The sequence below is a fragment of the Lacerta agilis genome, chromosome 9, assembly GCF_009819535.1.
Source record: "Lacerta agilis isolate rLacAgi1 chromosome 9, rLacAgi1.pri, whole genome shotgun sequence".
Taxonomy (NCBI): domain Eukaryota; kingdom Metazoa; phylum Chordata; class Lepidosauria; order Squamata; family Lacertidae; genus Lacerta; species Lacerta agilis.
The window spans coordinates 60,872,192-60,886,828 of NC_046320.1; the positions used below are offsets into that span (position 1 = coordinate 60,872,192).

The following is a 14,637-nucleotide window of genomic DNA, read 5'->3' on the forward strand; positions in this document are numbered from 1 at the left end:
TATGTAAAGATCTGTAAAGTTTTCCTTCTTCCTGTTGTAGGTCACAATGTGAGGAATATCCAAGCCTTCTCTGTCCTACAGAACGCTTTCCTGAAGGCAAAAACCAGCTACCTTGCACAAATTATCCTTGATGCCATCTTAAATATCTACATTGCCGACAATGCCAACTATTTCATCTTGGAATCCCAGCACACTTTGTCCCAGTTTGCAGAGAAAATTTCCAAGCTTCCAGAAGTACAGGCCAAATACTTTGAGATGCTTGAGTTCGTTGTGTTTAGCTTGAATTACATACCTTGCAAAGAACTGATTAGCGTCAGCATCCTCCTAAAATCCAGCACCTCTTACCCATGTAGCATCGTTGCAATGAAGACACTACTTAAGTTCACACGGCATGACTACATCTTTAAGGACGTCTTCAGGGAGGTGGGACTCCTGGAGGTGATGGTGAACCTTTTACATAAGTATGCAGCTCTTCTGAAAGAGCCTACACAGACTCTGAATGATCAAGGTAATTATCTTCTCCTCCTCCCCCACCACCCTTGACCAAGGTTTCTTTCAAATCCTGCTTTTATCTTGTTCTTTTTTATCACCTCTTTTTATACTATTGGAAATGCTTATCTATCTTGCATTACTTTGCAAAAAGATACGCTATTGCCCACAAAACCTGTGTAAGTTCAGATTTCTCTTATTCCTCCAATCATCAGCCCTCCTCCAAAACCACCTTTCAAATTCTCCTCAAAAGAGGCATTTAGTTTTCAGCAGAATCTCATGAGACATTGGTATTGCTTACATGAGTAAAACTACCTGCTAGAACCTTATAAACTCTCATTTGGTTTTGAAACTAAAATGCACATGGGTAACATATCAAAGTACTATAGATTTGCTTCTGAGTTGTATCCCAATACTTCACACTGGATGCAAAGTATAGGCAGGTTCAGTGTACCAGAATAGAATGCCCCCTTCTTCTGCTGTACCATGATCAAGCATTTTTAGAAAGTGATCGTTGTACACCAGCCAGCACTTACAATATAGGAGCGATACTTTGAATTATTGAGAAGTTTGGTAATAGCATGGGCATATATACACTTCATTTTCTTTCATTGTAGCTTTTCGAAATTGTTTTCTAGGGGACTCAAGAAACAACAGTTCATTTGAAGACCAAAAGCAGCTTGCTTTGCTGGTTATGGAGACCTTGACAGTACTGCTTCAAGGATCGAACACAAATGCAGGTATTTGGCAAATGGCTGTTACATCGAATGAACCTATGTCTCTTAATGCTGATAGCTGCCCTTGAAATGCACTTAAATCATAAAGACCAATATAGAGTTATGTAATCTGTTTAGATGTGGAAATGCTGTGTCAAGCAGGTTTTTTACCTTCTTGGAAGGAGGATACATTAATAGAATACTGAATTTGTTTAATTTGTTTGGCCAGATTTGCTTGAATTTCCCCTAGCAGAGGATAAGCTTATTCTAGAATGGTGCCTTTCAGATATTTGAATTTATAGTTTTAAGATGGATATATTTGAATAAAATATATTTAGTGATGAATTATTACTTTCACCTGTGTCTCCTGATAACCGCAGTCTATCAAAAGTTAAATCAATAGCCTTTTCCTATAAATGGTTGCTTCTTAGTGTGGGGTAGGTTTGTATTAGTCTGGTCTTGACAATAGGAAGAATATGTTTACTGGCATGTTACCGCAGTCTAGCAGCTTCTGTTCCCTGACAAAACATGACCTTATCATGGATCATGATCTTCGTCCACACCTGAAATACAGTGGTACCTCCGTCTACAAACTTAATTTGTTCCGGACGTCCGTTCTTCAGCCGAAACGTCCTTAAGCCGAGGTGCGCGCTTTCCCTAATGGAGCCTCCTGCCGCTGGCACCCTTCCCCTGTTTGGCTTCCGGGGCAAAGTTTGCTGGCCGGAACACCTACTTCCGGTTTTGTGGAGTTCGTTGCCCAAAGAGTTCATTAGGAAGACTGTTTGTAGATGGAGGTACCACTGTAATTGCTTCAACATTTCTCCTTTCCCCTTTCATGGATGTGTTGTGAGAGTGTGCATGTGTGCCCCCTTCCCCAATGGAGCATTTTCTGGAAGATTTAGGAGCCTACTGTAGCTTCACCTGAGCTCGTTCAGTTCTAGTTTGGAAATACTGTCTTCTAAGGTGGGGCCAAGTGCTTGCACAAGGGCAAGAAGAGATATGGCAAAACTGGACACATCACTGGAATAAAATGGCCATCTTTGCTTGGGCTAATGGGAGTTGTAGTCAGAAACCTAGGATGTCACCAGATTGTCAAAGGCTGGGGTAGAACTTTGGAATGAAGCTGAAATAGAGTCTGGTAGGACAGGGGCATGTAGCTGAAACTGGTCTGTAAGTATCTGTTGGCTTCTGGAATTTTAACTGGTGCTGCTTACTCTGATCACATCTTCCCAGTTTTGGGTTTTTTTTAGAGACTTCCTGGACTCACTATTCAGTTAGAGTTCAAAGTCAAAGCTCTAAATGGATTGGGACCAAGCACATAAGGGAATACCACCACCCGTACTACCTGCATAGTGAGATCATTGGCAGGTTCCCTGCTTTCAGCTACCACCTGTTAGAAGAAAATTGCCTTTTAATAAGAGAAGTCTTTTTTTGGTGGCAGCACCCCATTTGTGGAATGTCCTCCTTGAGGAGATTTGCCTGGTACCAGCCCTTAACTTCAAGGCACCAGGCAAAATCCCTTTTCATCAGCCAGGCAATCTGAGCACCTTGATTATTTTAACATGTGATTGTTGTTTCTGCTTTTATATGCTGTTAGGTTATTTTTAGGTTTCTGACTGTTCAATTTTTGCGTGGTTTTAACTTTTGTAAGTTGCCAATGCGCATATTGGATTTAAGAGGATGTAGAATGTACTGTATAAATGTATTAAACAAATAATAAATATTTGCACTGTAGAATATCTCAAGCCTGAATGAACTTGCAGAATTACCAAGAACATGCAGATCATACTTTATGTTTGCTTGTATTACAGCTATTTAGTGCTTATCCGCTTGAGTGGCAAGCTAAGTAAGACCCTTTATATCCAATTTTAAATGTTTTCAGGCATCTCCGAGCTCCCAGAAATTGCAAGCATTTGTGCCAGTGCGATTCATTAGAAAGTGCTGCCTAGATCTACCTGGTGGCATCATACCTAATCCACTGTCTTTGTTTTCATTGTAGGCATTTTCAGGGAGTTTGGTGGAGCGAGGTGTGTACATAACATAGTAAAATATCCACAATGCAGGCAACATGCACTGATGATAATCCAGCAGTTGGTGTTATCACCAAGTGGCGACGATGACATGGGGACTCTCTTGGGATTAATGCACTCTGCTCCACCTACAGAATTACAGTTGAAGACTGACATATTAAGGGTAAGTACATTAATGAAAAACGTATGGATGTTTTAACACTTATTAAATTACTGTTTCATGTGCAATTATATCTCAGTTCACATCTCTGATCTCAAACTTTCTTTTTTGTGGGGGCAGATAAATTGAACTGATCTTATTCATGTACTCAGACAACACAACTGAACATGAAAATAAATACTGAAAAGTTCTTTGAGGCAAGAATAATAATAATAATAATTCTCAAATAAATAAGAATTCCACTTCTTTCAACTTCTCTGTAAAATATAATTCACATTTATGAACCTTTGAGAATTCACTTAGCCAACATCTTTTTTTGCTTAAGTGATTCCCTAGTTAAGATTCTGACAGTCAGCAGAACTGACTTGCAGCCGTTTTCCAATGTTGTTGCAGTTCTGGTCATCTTTCATACTGCATTTTCTTTCAGTCTACAACTTGGAATGGTTCACAGAATTGCAACTGTTTTACTTTTTCACAATTGTTATTAAAATCAAAAGCTTCCTTCGGCCTGGCTTTTGCATTCATTGTAGAGGTTTTGTGTGTGAGAGGGGGGGGAGAGAGAAATTTGTATTTCTGTTGAATCTTGAAGCTGATTCAATAATACATCACTCGAAAAAGCTCTGTGTATTGATGAGGCAAGGCTGACTTTTACTCATTGTAAAGGGAAATGTAAAAAAGTATCTGTGTGCATAACTGCATATGCTTCAAATTAATCTTGGAAACCTTTGTCACTGCAGTGTTTAGAACAATTGACCTCCATGACATCCTGTTTGTTCTGTCTTGTTTAAATATCCGTGTAGGCCCTGCTGTCCGTGCTGAAAGAGAGTCATCGCACAAGAACGGTTTTCAGAAAAGTTGGTGGATTTGTGTATGTCACATCTTTACTTGTTGCCATGGAAAGATCCTTGTGCTCGTCACCTAAGAATGGCTGGGAGAAAGTGAACCAGAACCAAGTGTTTGAGCTGCTCCACACTGTGCTCTGTACCTTGACTGCAGCAATGCGCTATGAGCCAGCCAATTCACACTTCTTCAGAACAGAGATCCAGTACGAAAAGTTGGCCGATGCTGTGAGGTTACTTGGCTGCTTCTCAGACTCCAGGAAAATAAGCCCTTTTAACATCTTCCCCTCAAACACTCAGCCATTTCAAAGACTGTTGGAAGATGACCTCATATCCATGGATTCGGTGTCACCCACGTTAAGGCATTGCAGCAAACTCTTTATTTACCTCTACAAAGTAGCTACAGACTCTTTCGACAGGTATGATTGGCGAGGTTTGGGGTGGAGTCGGAAATACAGTTATGTCTGGGAATCGCATCACTCATTTCTATCTGACATTCCCTAAGGGGGTTGTATGCTATTACCGGTATTTTCTTCTGAGATTGAGAATTGGCAACCATTTTTAAGTGTCTGTCTTGTAGACAATGATTTGTTGCTGGTGCAGACCTACTTTGAAGTTGTGCATGTGGAAATTATGATTCATAGAAGGGGTTGGGGGTAGGACAGAAGGTCTAACTTTTGGCAGTAATGGCTATTAACTACCTGTCCTCTTTGCAAGCAAAAGTAGATAGGGCTGCTGTACTTCCATTAGTTTACAGAAGAGTGGATTTTGGCAAGTTGAGCAGAAGTTGCTTCTGCCAAAATTCTGTCTCCTCTGCAACTCTCAGAGGCAGCAGGAGTTCCATCAACTTAGGTATTGTAAAGTAATCTGTATAGTTACCTAACCATTTAAAAAAAGATAGCACCATTCCCTGGCCTTAAACTTCAGATAGCTGTTTTGTTGGAACAGTTTCCCCTTCATTTGTTAGTATGTTTTGAGACTCCTAAGAAAGGTTGTAGGTTTATTTTAAGGTATTTTATTTAATTGCAGTAGTTGGTTCTTCATTCTGTTGTATAAGACAAATCAAAACAGAGTCCATTTTAATACAGGCTCCAATAAAATATGGGACATTTTTTAGAAAAAAAATATGTACGATTTTAAATGATACTTTGAATTCAATGAATTTTAAAAGAGTTGTTATCTTATTTGTATCTTAAAATATTCAGTAGCATTGGGTTTGTTGCTTTTGATATATATAGTGGCTAGTACTAGGATTATAAAATCAGTACATTTAAAGTTAACACTCCATAACATAGAAGTAGTAAACAAGCTCAGCAAAAGGAAATGGGTCTGTCTTGGAAAATAATAGGTTAGGCTGGTAACTTCCTGAGCCTTGATGCTTCTTGTGTAGTATGTAACATTAATAGCTCTGTTGCTTTTGACAGAGAGGGGCACAGCATGGAACATCCTTCACCCATTGTTCCTTATTTTATTTAATTGCAAACACATTTTGTGACTTCAAAACTTCATGCAGTTTCGAAATTCAGCGTTAAAATTAGCTGTACTCTGGGTTTCTCTTTGTTAAATATTGCCAATTGATTTTAATGTTCTTATAAAGTATTACTGGCATGATCTTTAATTGCTCAGTAAAAAAGTAAGTTCAGTTTTCTAGCGGATAAAATTGGGGGACACTATTTCTGATACTGGTTAATACTGGAATTTAAGAAATCTGGGTTAGCTTTGTTGCGTAAGTATTTCTAATCCGTTTTGTCTTTCCCATTCCTCATTATCTGTCTTCCCTTCATCCCCTTTGTTCTTAAAACTCATTAAATTTTGCAGACTTGCTTGGGATATTATGTTAGTCCTGATGAAATTTTAATCATATCTGGTTATCAGTATGTGCTCAAACTTGGTCTTCTGTTATCAATCCCTGATCTGCATCTAACCTCTAGTTTGTTTCAAGATATTAGGCTGTTTAGAAGCAGATAACCCAAAATATAAACAAACAAATGAAAAGGAAAATCTGTTCCTTTTTATTAAAAAAAAACCCCTATCTGTTTTGTATGTCTTAGTTTTTACTTTGTGTTCTCTTTGTCCTTTGCTCTGGCTAATTCTGCAATATGTATTTCTACTTGTGGAACTGTAAAACTAACAAAGCTTCTAGCCTCTTGTTTTCTTTTCTAACCTCTCTATCCCCTCCACGTTTGTTTTGTCTGTAGTCGTGCTGAACAGATCCCTCCTTGCCTGACAAATGAGACTTCTCTCCCCTCTCCTTGGGGCACACCAGCTTTGTCGAGGAAAAGGTACTGATCCTTTTAAAGAGAAGTTGCGCTTTCTACCGCCTTCACACCTGTGTTCTCTGTGTTTCATTAACTTCCTCAGAGTGAGGTCTGTTACTGTGCTTCTCTGTTCTTCCAAGAATTGTTAATTAGCTGGCAAGTTAGTAAATTCACATGTAATGAAGCCCCATTTTGAAATATTTGGGCAAATACTTGGTGCAGAATAAAGGAAATCAAGGAAGTCAAGGTTCACAACATTTTGAGTGAATTGGTTGCCCCGAGACAGCACACAGGGCGGTTTTTAAGGCATGGTCTGTAGAATTACGTTAGTGTCCTGTGGTGGTAGAACGGACTATACCAGTTTGAACTTCAGCCTGGGGCATCAAAATGTTGAATTCTGTGCTGATAACGAAATTCATTGTAAGTAGAAAACTAAGCACGGTGGGGAGCAGATAGGGCCAGAACATTTTTTCTTGATGTGCTAAGGTGTTGTTGTTGTTTTTGGTACTTCTAAGGAGCATTTGATGTGATGGAGCATTCAAAAACTTGCAGTATATTTTTGAGTTACTGATTTTAAAATTGTATACTGCTTTGAGTTTTCTTTTTAAACAGGAGCAAAAAGCAGTTAGGTATAATTTTTTCTTAATGATTGATCTAAGTTACAGAGTCAACCAGTGCACAGGGAGTTCTATGCTGATTTTAAAGTCCTTTGTAAACCTGGCATTTCCCAGGATATAATTTCCCTTTTGCTCTCTCGATCTTTTACTCCGCTCTTGACACACTGTTCCTTCCTGCTTCCTTAGTCCTTGAATGAATTCCCCTCATTGTGTTCTTTTTTTGGTTACCTTATTATATAATGCATTTATAGTATAATCCTAACTTGAAGTTCTGCTGGCTGGAAGGGGCTTCTGGGAAATCCTGAACCCTCGCTTCCTGTGTTGACTGGCGTGGGCCTGCCAGGTTTTGGAAGTGGCATATTTCATTCCCCCTACTTTAGGATTAATCTGACTTTCAATCAATTATTGAAGCAGACATTTAGCTTCTAGATTCTTCTGATTTTCTTTGTGTTGAGAGTAGTTAAAACATGCTTGAATGTCTTCAGAAAATATATCCATTTCTGCTGTTGTGCTTTTTTTCCTGATACATTGTTTGTGTTTAGTGTGTGTTGCTGTATAGGGGCTCAATCTGCTCCGTAATAATTCCCTTGGATGATATTACAATATATCCCATCAACAATATGTTTTTGTAGACTTGAACATTTCAGTAATACAGTTCATCATCTGTCTTGCATGCTTTACTTGAGATTTCTGCATTGCAGGGGGTTGTACTAGATGGCCCTTGAGGTCCCTTCCAACTCTAAAATTCTATGATGGTTGTGAAACTTTGTGGCATGGTTTTTTCCAATGGCTTGGAAACAAAGAACTATTAATGAAAGGAAGGCATGTGATGGCATACTTCCATACTTGTGAAAGACTTGTTTTAATGCAGCTCCATACTTTATTGGCAGTGATTCAGACTGTAACATATAAATTATAGCGGGCATATGGAAAGGTCTTTACTGTGCAGTGTTTTGAGCAATAGCTTGAACAAACGAAACTTCTCATAACTTTCCATAGAATCCTTTCCTATGGATTTGATAGCTCACCCCTTCCAGATAAACCATTTCCTGTCTCCTAACAGTGGTTAGCAGGTTAGAGGGCTGTGTTGTTGGGCCTCATCCCTCTTCCTGTGTGCTCACCCTTCCTGATTTGAACTTGGATAGGATTCAGCATGCTTAGTGTTGATGGGGGATGTGAGGCTGCTTCATGGTTACATTAAGTGGTGGAAGGGAGAGGAAATTCACATGGGAGATGGTGGGAGTGGGCGAGTGCATGATTCCACAGCATTCTTCTGTTCTAGTCACGCTTAGTAGATCAGGAATGTTACTTACATGCTGAACGTATGAATGGACTGTAGGATTTTCCATTCCTTGCTCACGTGGCCCTCGCCCAAGCCAGACTTGATTTGTTATTTGCCGGTAAGATCATCCTTGCTTAAGATATTGCATAAAGATTTATAGACAGCTGGAGTAAACATTAAAAAAATGCAAGCATGTCTCTTAACAGATCATGGGGAAATATTTCAAATGTAATAAGAGGTAATTAAAAATCTCTTCCTGGGGAGCTGCATGGGTTTGTGTTTTGAAACAGATTATATATACTGTTCCTTGGGGGTGGTGTGGTTGTTGTTTTTCTTCATTCATGTTACTGTGGTATTTATTAATTCCAATAAATTATCGATGACTACTGCAAAACACAACATTACGAGCAATATTTAAAAGCACAGTTGGAGAGGTAGAGAGCTAAGGCAACAAAATCATCCGTGAAGAATCTTTAGTTAAGATTTGTATGAAACCGTTGCAGAATCCTCTTGGGGTCTTTAAAAACTCTTCTTTCAGTGCACAAAGCTCTTATCCATTGGTAATTACAGTTGCCAAGTGTTCTGAGTCCCTTTTGGCTGGGCTGGCTTCTGCTGTTTAGTCAGAACTCCCCCCCCTCCCCAATTAGGAAAGACATTTTCTTGTTTATTGGAGAAAGTTGTGATCCCCAAAAGTAACAACAACAACAACAAAAATGAATGTTTGGGCGCTGCACACCCAGAGTTGGCATTAAGCCTCTTTGGTTATTACCAGAGTATCATTATCTGCCGTGCTTTGCAATTCCATTCAAAGTGCTGTGTGCTGATTTGTAATTCTCCCCAAGACTGAGCAAACGCCACAGTCCTGATGACAGAGAAAGGGTGTGCAAGTAACCCTGCCAAGAGCTGTTCATGCTCGAATGAGAAGTGGTGTGTGGAGAGATGATGTAGGAGGGGAGAAGTATGCACTAAATCCTTTTACAAGTGGTCGATTTCAGAGCAACTTTTGAGGAGGCAGGATTATGGGGCTTTTCTGAGAGAGTATTTTAAAGCAGACTTGAGCTAACTAGTTATGAAGAAAGGTACACACCTCCTGTAATTAGAAAGACATAAGGGGACTCTTTAATAGATGCAAGTTTATGTTTCTATCCAGATTGGGCACTTGACCCGATGTTTTCTTGGAAATTTCTCCTCCTTAGGCCTAAACCTATTTTGATGCATGATAAGTTACCAGTTAAGTTTACAGTTCATCTGGGCTGCCCCAGTATCTCAGAGTCATGTGGTTGAAAAACCTAATTTGTGGTTCTTCTTGTTTGCTATCTGGTTTTTGCCATAATGCCTGCAGGCTTATCTCTGTATCTACAAATGCTGCAGGTGTTTTTCCATTAAGTTGGTATTCTTGGAAGAGCCAGCAAGCAACATCTATGCATGTGCAACATCTGAAAAGAAGATACCACCTGGAGCACATATTATGGAAAGTGAATTATGGAAAAGCCTTCGCATATTTAATCCAAATGCTGTATTTTGAGAAAAGCTTAATGTTGCATGTGTGTTAAAGCCCTATTATTTTTCCTCATATTTAGGCACGCATATCACTCTACTTCAACACCTCCAGTATTTCCTCCCAAAAACCCTACTGATTTGAAACTGCACAAGGGAACTGTGTCTCTGCAGAGTTCAGATGCTGTCATCATCCATCCTGGAGCTATGCTTTCCATGTTGGACCTCTTAGTCTCTGTTGGGTCAAATACACAGCCGGAAGTGAGAACCTTTTCAAATATACTGCTTTACCCTACAGGGTTAAGTTAAGAAAGCTTATAAAGGAATACATCGGGGGAGTTTAAGATTTGTTTTAACCTAATTAATTGCTTTATCTTAAATTTAACTCTTGAGCTTTACTAGAAAGCAGTGAATTTGAATCTTAGACACAGTAAAGTTATTGGCTTGACTCAAAAAGAACAGCACAACCAGCTAGTTCCATCTGATCAAAGAAGCTCTGGATTTTTCATCTTTTTGTCTGTTTCTAGAACAGTAGCTCCCTGTGCTACATAGCAGACAAAGCACATTTGAAATAGGAAACTAGGGGTTTTCCAAAGTTTATGGCATAACATGAGGACCTGCTGGGCACTTTGAAATATTTGAGAGTTCCTAAAGAAGCTAATTGGATTCCAGCCGTTACCTTCAAAAAACATGCCAACTTGAGAACTCTGCCTTATGAGATTTAAAAGTGCCCATCATTTGTTAGTCCCTGATAGCTATATTTCAAAAAGCCAAAATCAGTAGTAGCAGAAACCTGACTTTTCTAACGCAATTGTTGGTTGGTTGGTTTTAAATATAACAAGCATCTACACTAAGCATAGATTCCACAGTACGTGAGTAAATACACTACAGACTGCTTTTGTCAGCTGATAGTATGAAAATACATGAGTTGGACATTATTTCTATTTATAAAACACTACCATAGGTATTCTTGTTCTTGGCTAATTTGATCAGTAAAATGTCAAATAAAAATGATCTGAGTTTAGCAACCAGAATCCCAAAGGCTATTTTAAGTGCTCTTAAGAGTTTGTGGTTGTCCTGAGGTTTTGTTTGTTTGTTTACTTTTCTTTCTTTGAGCAGCAGACCACACTGCAATATCCTAAATTTTTAAATATGCACACACAAACACACAAAATTGCTGGAAACGGCGAGTGACACAGTTTTCTTGAGTGTTTTCTTACAGATTTGTTTTGTCTATATTTCATTTATGCTTGTGTAAAATTTGTAGCATGCCCTAGATCTTCAGCTGGCAGTGGCCAACATCTTGCAGTCTCTAGTGCACACTGAAAGAAATCAGCAAGTCATGTGTGAAGCTGGACTCCATGCACGACTTCTGCAGAGATGCAGTGCAGCTCTTGCCGATGAGGACCACTCTTTGCACCCCCCGCTCCAGAGGATGTTTGAAAGGTTGGCCTCTCAGGCATTGGAACCAATGGTGCTTAGGTAAGTAGAAGAGTGGGCTTAATTCAAATTCTCATATTTCACATTTGATTTTATTATTTGATTTCTAGACTGCTTAATATATATTTTTTAAATGTCTAAGCGGTATACAAAAAAACTGAAGCAACAACAGACAACTTAAACAAGAAATTACAAAAATAGACAGCTACATATAAAAATGTTACATTAATACAAAGTTACTAATAGAGACAAACCAATATCCATTCATTTTCCTTCTGACACACACTCCTCTCAGCCTCCAGGTTCTCACCCAGGGTCCAAACAAGCTCTCAGCTCACCCACAAAAGTCTCACAATTAGAACAGTTCCTGGAAACAGTAGACAGCAGGTTTTCCAGCGAGTCCAGAGGATGGGGACCCCTCACAGCAATTTCTTCACCCTCTGTCCTCTCCTCCTCCTGCTGCTGCTGGTTAATCATGGACATTAATGTATTTTATTGAATTGACATGGAGGTTGGCCTTAGGATTATTTAAAGAGAGCGAAGAATGAATCTGATCTTAAACTTGCTGTTTAAGTTTATATTGCTGACGTTCTTTGTTGCTGTTTATCATAGCACCGAGAGAGTGAGAGAGTTCTTTTGCACGGTACAAAACATATTTAAATAGGTCAGAATTCGAAACTGCTTCACACATGACATGGGAACAACCTCCACATTTTAAAAAAAGTATTATACACTGTCACTTTCACAAACACTTGTTTTGCTTTAAGCACCTTGATAATGAAGTTGGTGATTTGTGAATTGAATTGAAGCAGCTGTCGTGCCTAGGTTTTACTGTTCTATCCTTTAGGGTGAGGGAGAGTGGGGAAAGCTGAAAGAAGCACTACAAAGTTGAACTATGATGCACTGAAACTATTTTAATATTTCAAATGTGGCCCTGTAAAATGCATATCTGGGAATATGTTCATAAGGTAAACTGAGCTGTGGTGTGTATGCAGTCTTAGTTTGTCTAAATTGATAGCATTTGAAATCAAGCACTTGAGGGCAATGTGTCTGTATCTTCATCTGTTTCTGCATCTGCATCTGCATCTACTTCCTAATACAAAAAACCCCCATAATTATGTCAAGAGGATTTTGGCTCCTCTGAGACATAATGCCTAAGACCACATGGACATTGGTGAAGTAGATGTGGATTTCTACAGTTCTGTTTATATTTAAATAAAATTTAGGGTTCTTTCGGTCTGTGTTTTGCTTTGTTTACTTTCTAAATAGTTTTAATTAAACACATTTTAATGTATATACATGTTCGAGTGGCAGCTGTTGCACTTAATCAAATAAAAGGGAATGCAAATGACTTTGAAGCCTTTCTTATTTTCCCTCTCCATTTTTCTCTAGGGAATTTTTACGTTTGGGAAATCCTCTGAATTGTGGAGCCTGGGATAAAAAGCTGTTGAAACGATACAGAGTGCATAAACCAAGCTCACTCAGTTATGAGCCAGAATTGAGAAGTAAGTGTTTTTATGTTTGAAATAGTTTTGAGGCACTCATTAGTAACCGCCAGACTGAAATCTGGCCATGCTTCCACAGTGTTTAAGAGAGCTAACAAGTGAGATTTAATTAATGCTTGTAGGTAATAACAAGGAGTGAGGATTTCCCTTATAGAGCCTAACTATGGTTGGCAGCAATTCTGACCCTAGGCATGGTCAACTAAGACACTGGATCTGAAACAAGTGTACAGCCCTGCTTTTAAGACAGTTTTTTTCTTTCCAGATTAAAGATCTGGTCCTGCATGCACAGGTACATGGCAGTTTTGAAACTTGGCTTTTCTCGCAAGGAAATAGCTTTTCACCCATGGATATAAATTTTTAAAGGTGTAAATTTGAGCAAATGTCTCTTCCCTACCAGTTAGATGAATCAATCACTATTTTGTGGATGTATGCAAAGCTCAGGCTGTGTTAGGCAACTGCCTTACTGTTATGAATGATGGACTCATTGCTAGATACGCTGGTCTTAAGGAGAAAGAGGGGTGATGCTTTTGGTTCTGTCACACCCCTTAATTATGGTCACTGGTGAAGAGGAGCAAATCATGTTGTCGGGGGCTGGGGGTTGGGGGTTGGGGCTGAGCTGTAAGGATCTGCTCCTCCAGCTGCTCCTGATCTCTTAACAAAGGTTAAAGGGCAGGCTGCACTACACCTTTGCCAGCCTCCTGTCTTGAACTGTTGAGGTATGGTTATTACAACCTGCCTTTAATGCTTTTCTGTTTCCATTTACTGCAAAGTAGGACAGTTCTTATTTCGTATGGGTAAAACCTCTGGCCTCAAATAGTGAGTGGTATATACTACTGGGTGCTCCCAAATTTCCATTTGTTTTACTGATATTACAGCAATTAAGACCTACTGGTTTTTTTTAATTGCAAAGAAGAAAGGAAGGATTTTATTTTCTCTGGTCACAGCCCAGTTAATCTGGCATAGCAGAACTCAAGACTGCTTCGCTATGTTGAGCTCATTAGGACTTGGTTGATATAATTTTAAATACCTCCATTTATGTAGGCTACTTGTAGTAATTAACCTGTGTTTAGAAACCTTGCATTTTGTGTAGATGAAACTTCTGTTACAGAAGTTTCACAAGCAGTTAATTTGATGCACATTGTTTGCAACCATCTGGAGTCTCTTGGTGGCTGCATCATGTAAACTGGTAGTCCGTGTGAATCAACAGTGGGTTGAATGGCAAAAATATTATGGAACTTTGAAGGAAAAGACCAAATTACTTTTGTCCCTTTTATTGTATTTGGGTTCTCTTACTGGCAATACTAATCTCATGTAGATCTTTTATTTAAAGAGTGTTTCGTTTTTTAACTTCTGCTATAGATAGCATGATTACATCAATGGAAGGCCTGGGTACCGACTGTGGTGTTCAGTTTACATGAAGGATAACCACTACAGATAAGCAAGAGCCTTCTAAAACCAGCAGAAGGAAGCACAGTACCCCTGACGAGGGTGAATGTTTGGTTCCATGACAACCCCACATGATATTAGACTTCATGGCTCAGCAGTTACTCCTGCATTTATTGAATTTGACACGTCTCTTGAAGGGTTTGGTAAGGTCTCGTAAAGGCTCTTTCTTACTCTTTTCTTGTTTCAGAATAATGTTTGCAGTTCCTAATGAACTTCTTTGATTTTTAAAACCATTAGTTGTGCCTGGAAGACTGCCTCTGATATCATAATACACCTAATTCGATGATTAGTTCTTTGAGTATAGATGATCCCACAAAGCAAATGTGGGTTATGTAGGTTAGATGTTTTGTGTGTGTTT

The 14,637-nt window shown here is 39.1% G+C and overlaps 1 protein-coding gene across 1 annotated transcript in view; it reads left to right on the forward strand.

The window, feature by feature from the left end:
- Positions 1–14,637, forward strand: part of WDFY3 (WD repeat and FYVE domain containing 3) — a 125,245-nt gene that overhangs the window by 38,711 nt on the left and 71,897 nt on the right. Inside the window, 11 exon segments of the mRNA XM_033160689.1 lie at positions 41–508; positions 1,128–1,229; positions 3,205–3,398; positions 4,196–4,653; positions 6,433–6,516; positions 9,972–10,149; positions 11,156–11,370; positions 12,721–12,833; positions 14,193–14,230; positions 14,232–14,326; positions 14,328–14,422. Of these exon segments, the coding sequence (XP_033016580.1) occupies positions 41–508; positions 1,128–1,229; positions 3,205–3,398; positions 4,196–4,653; positions 6,433–6,516; positions 9,972–10,149; positions 11,156–11,370; positions 12,721–12,833; positions 14,193–14,230; positions 14,232–14,326; positions 14,328–14,422 (2,040 nt within the window).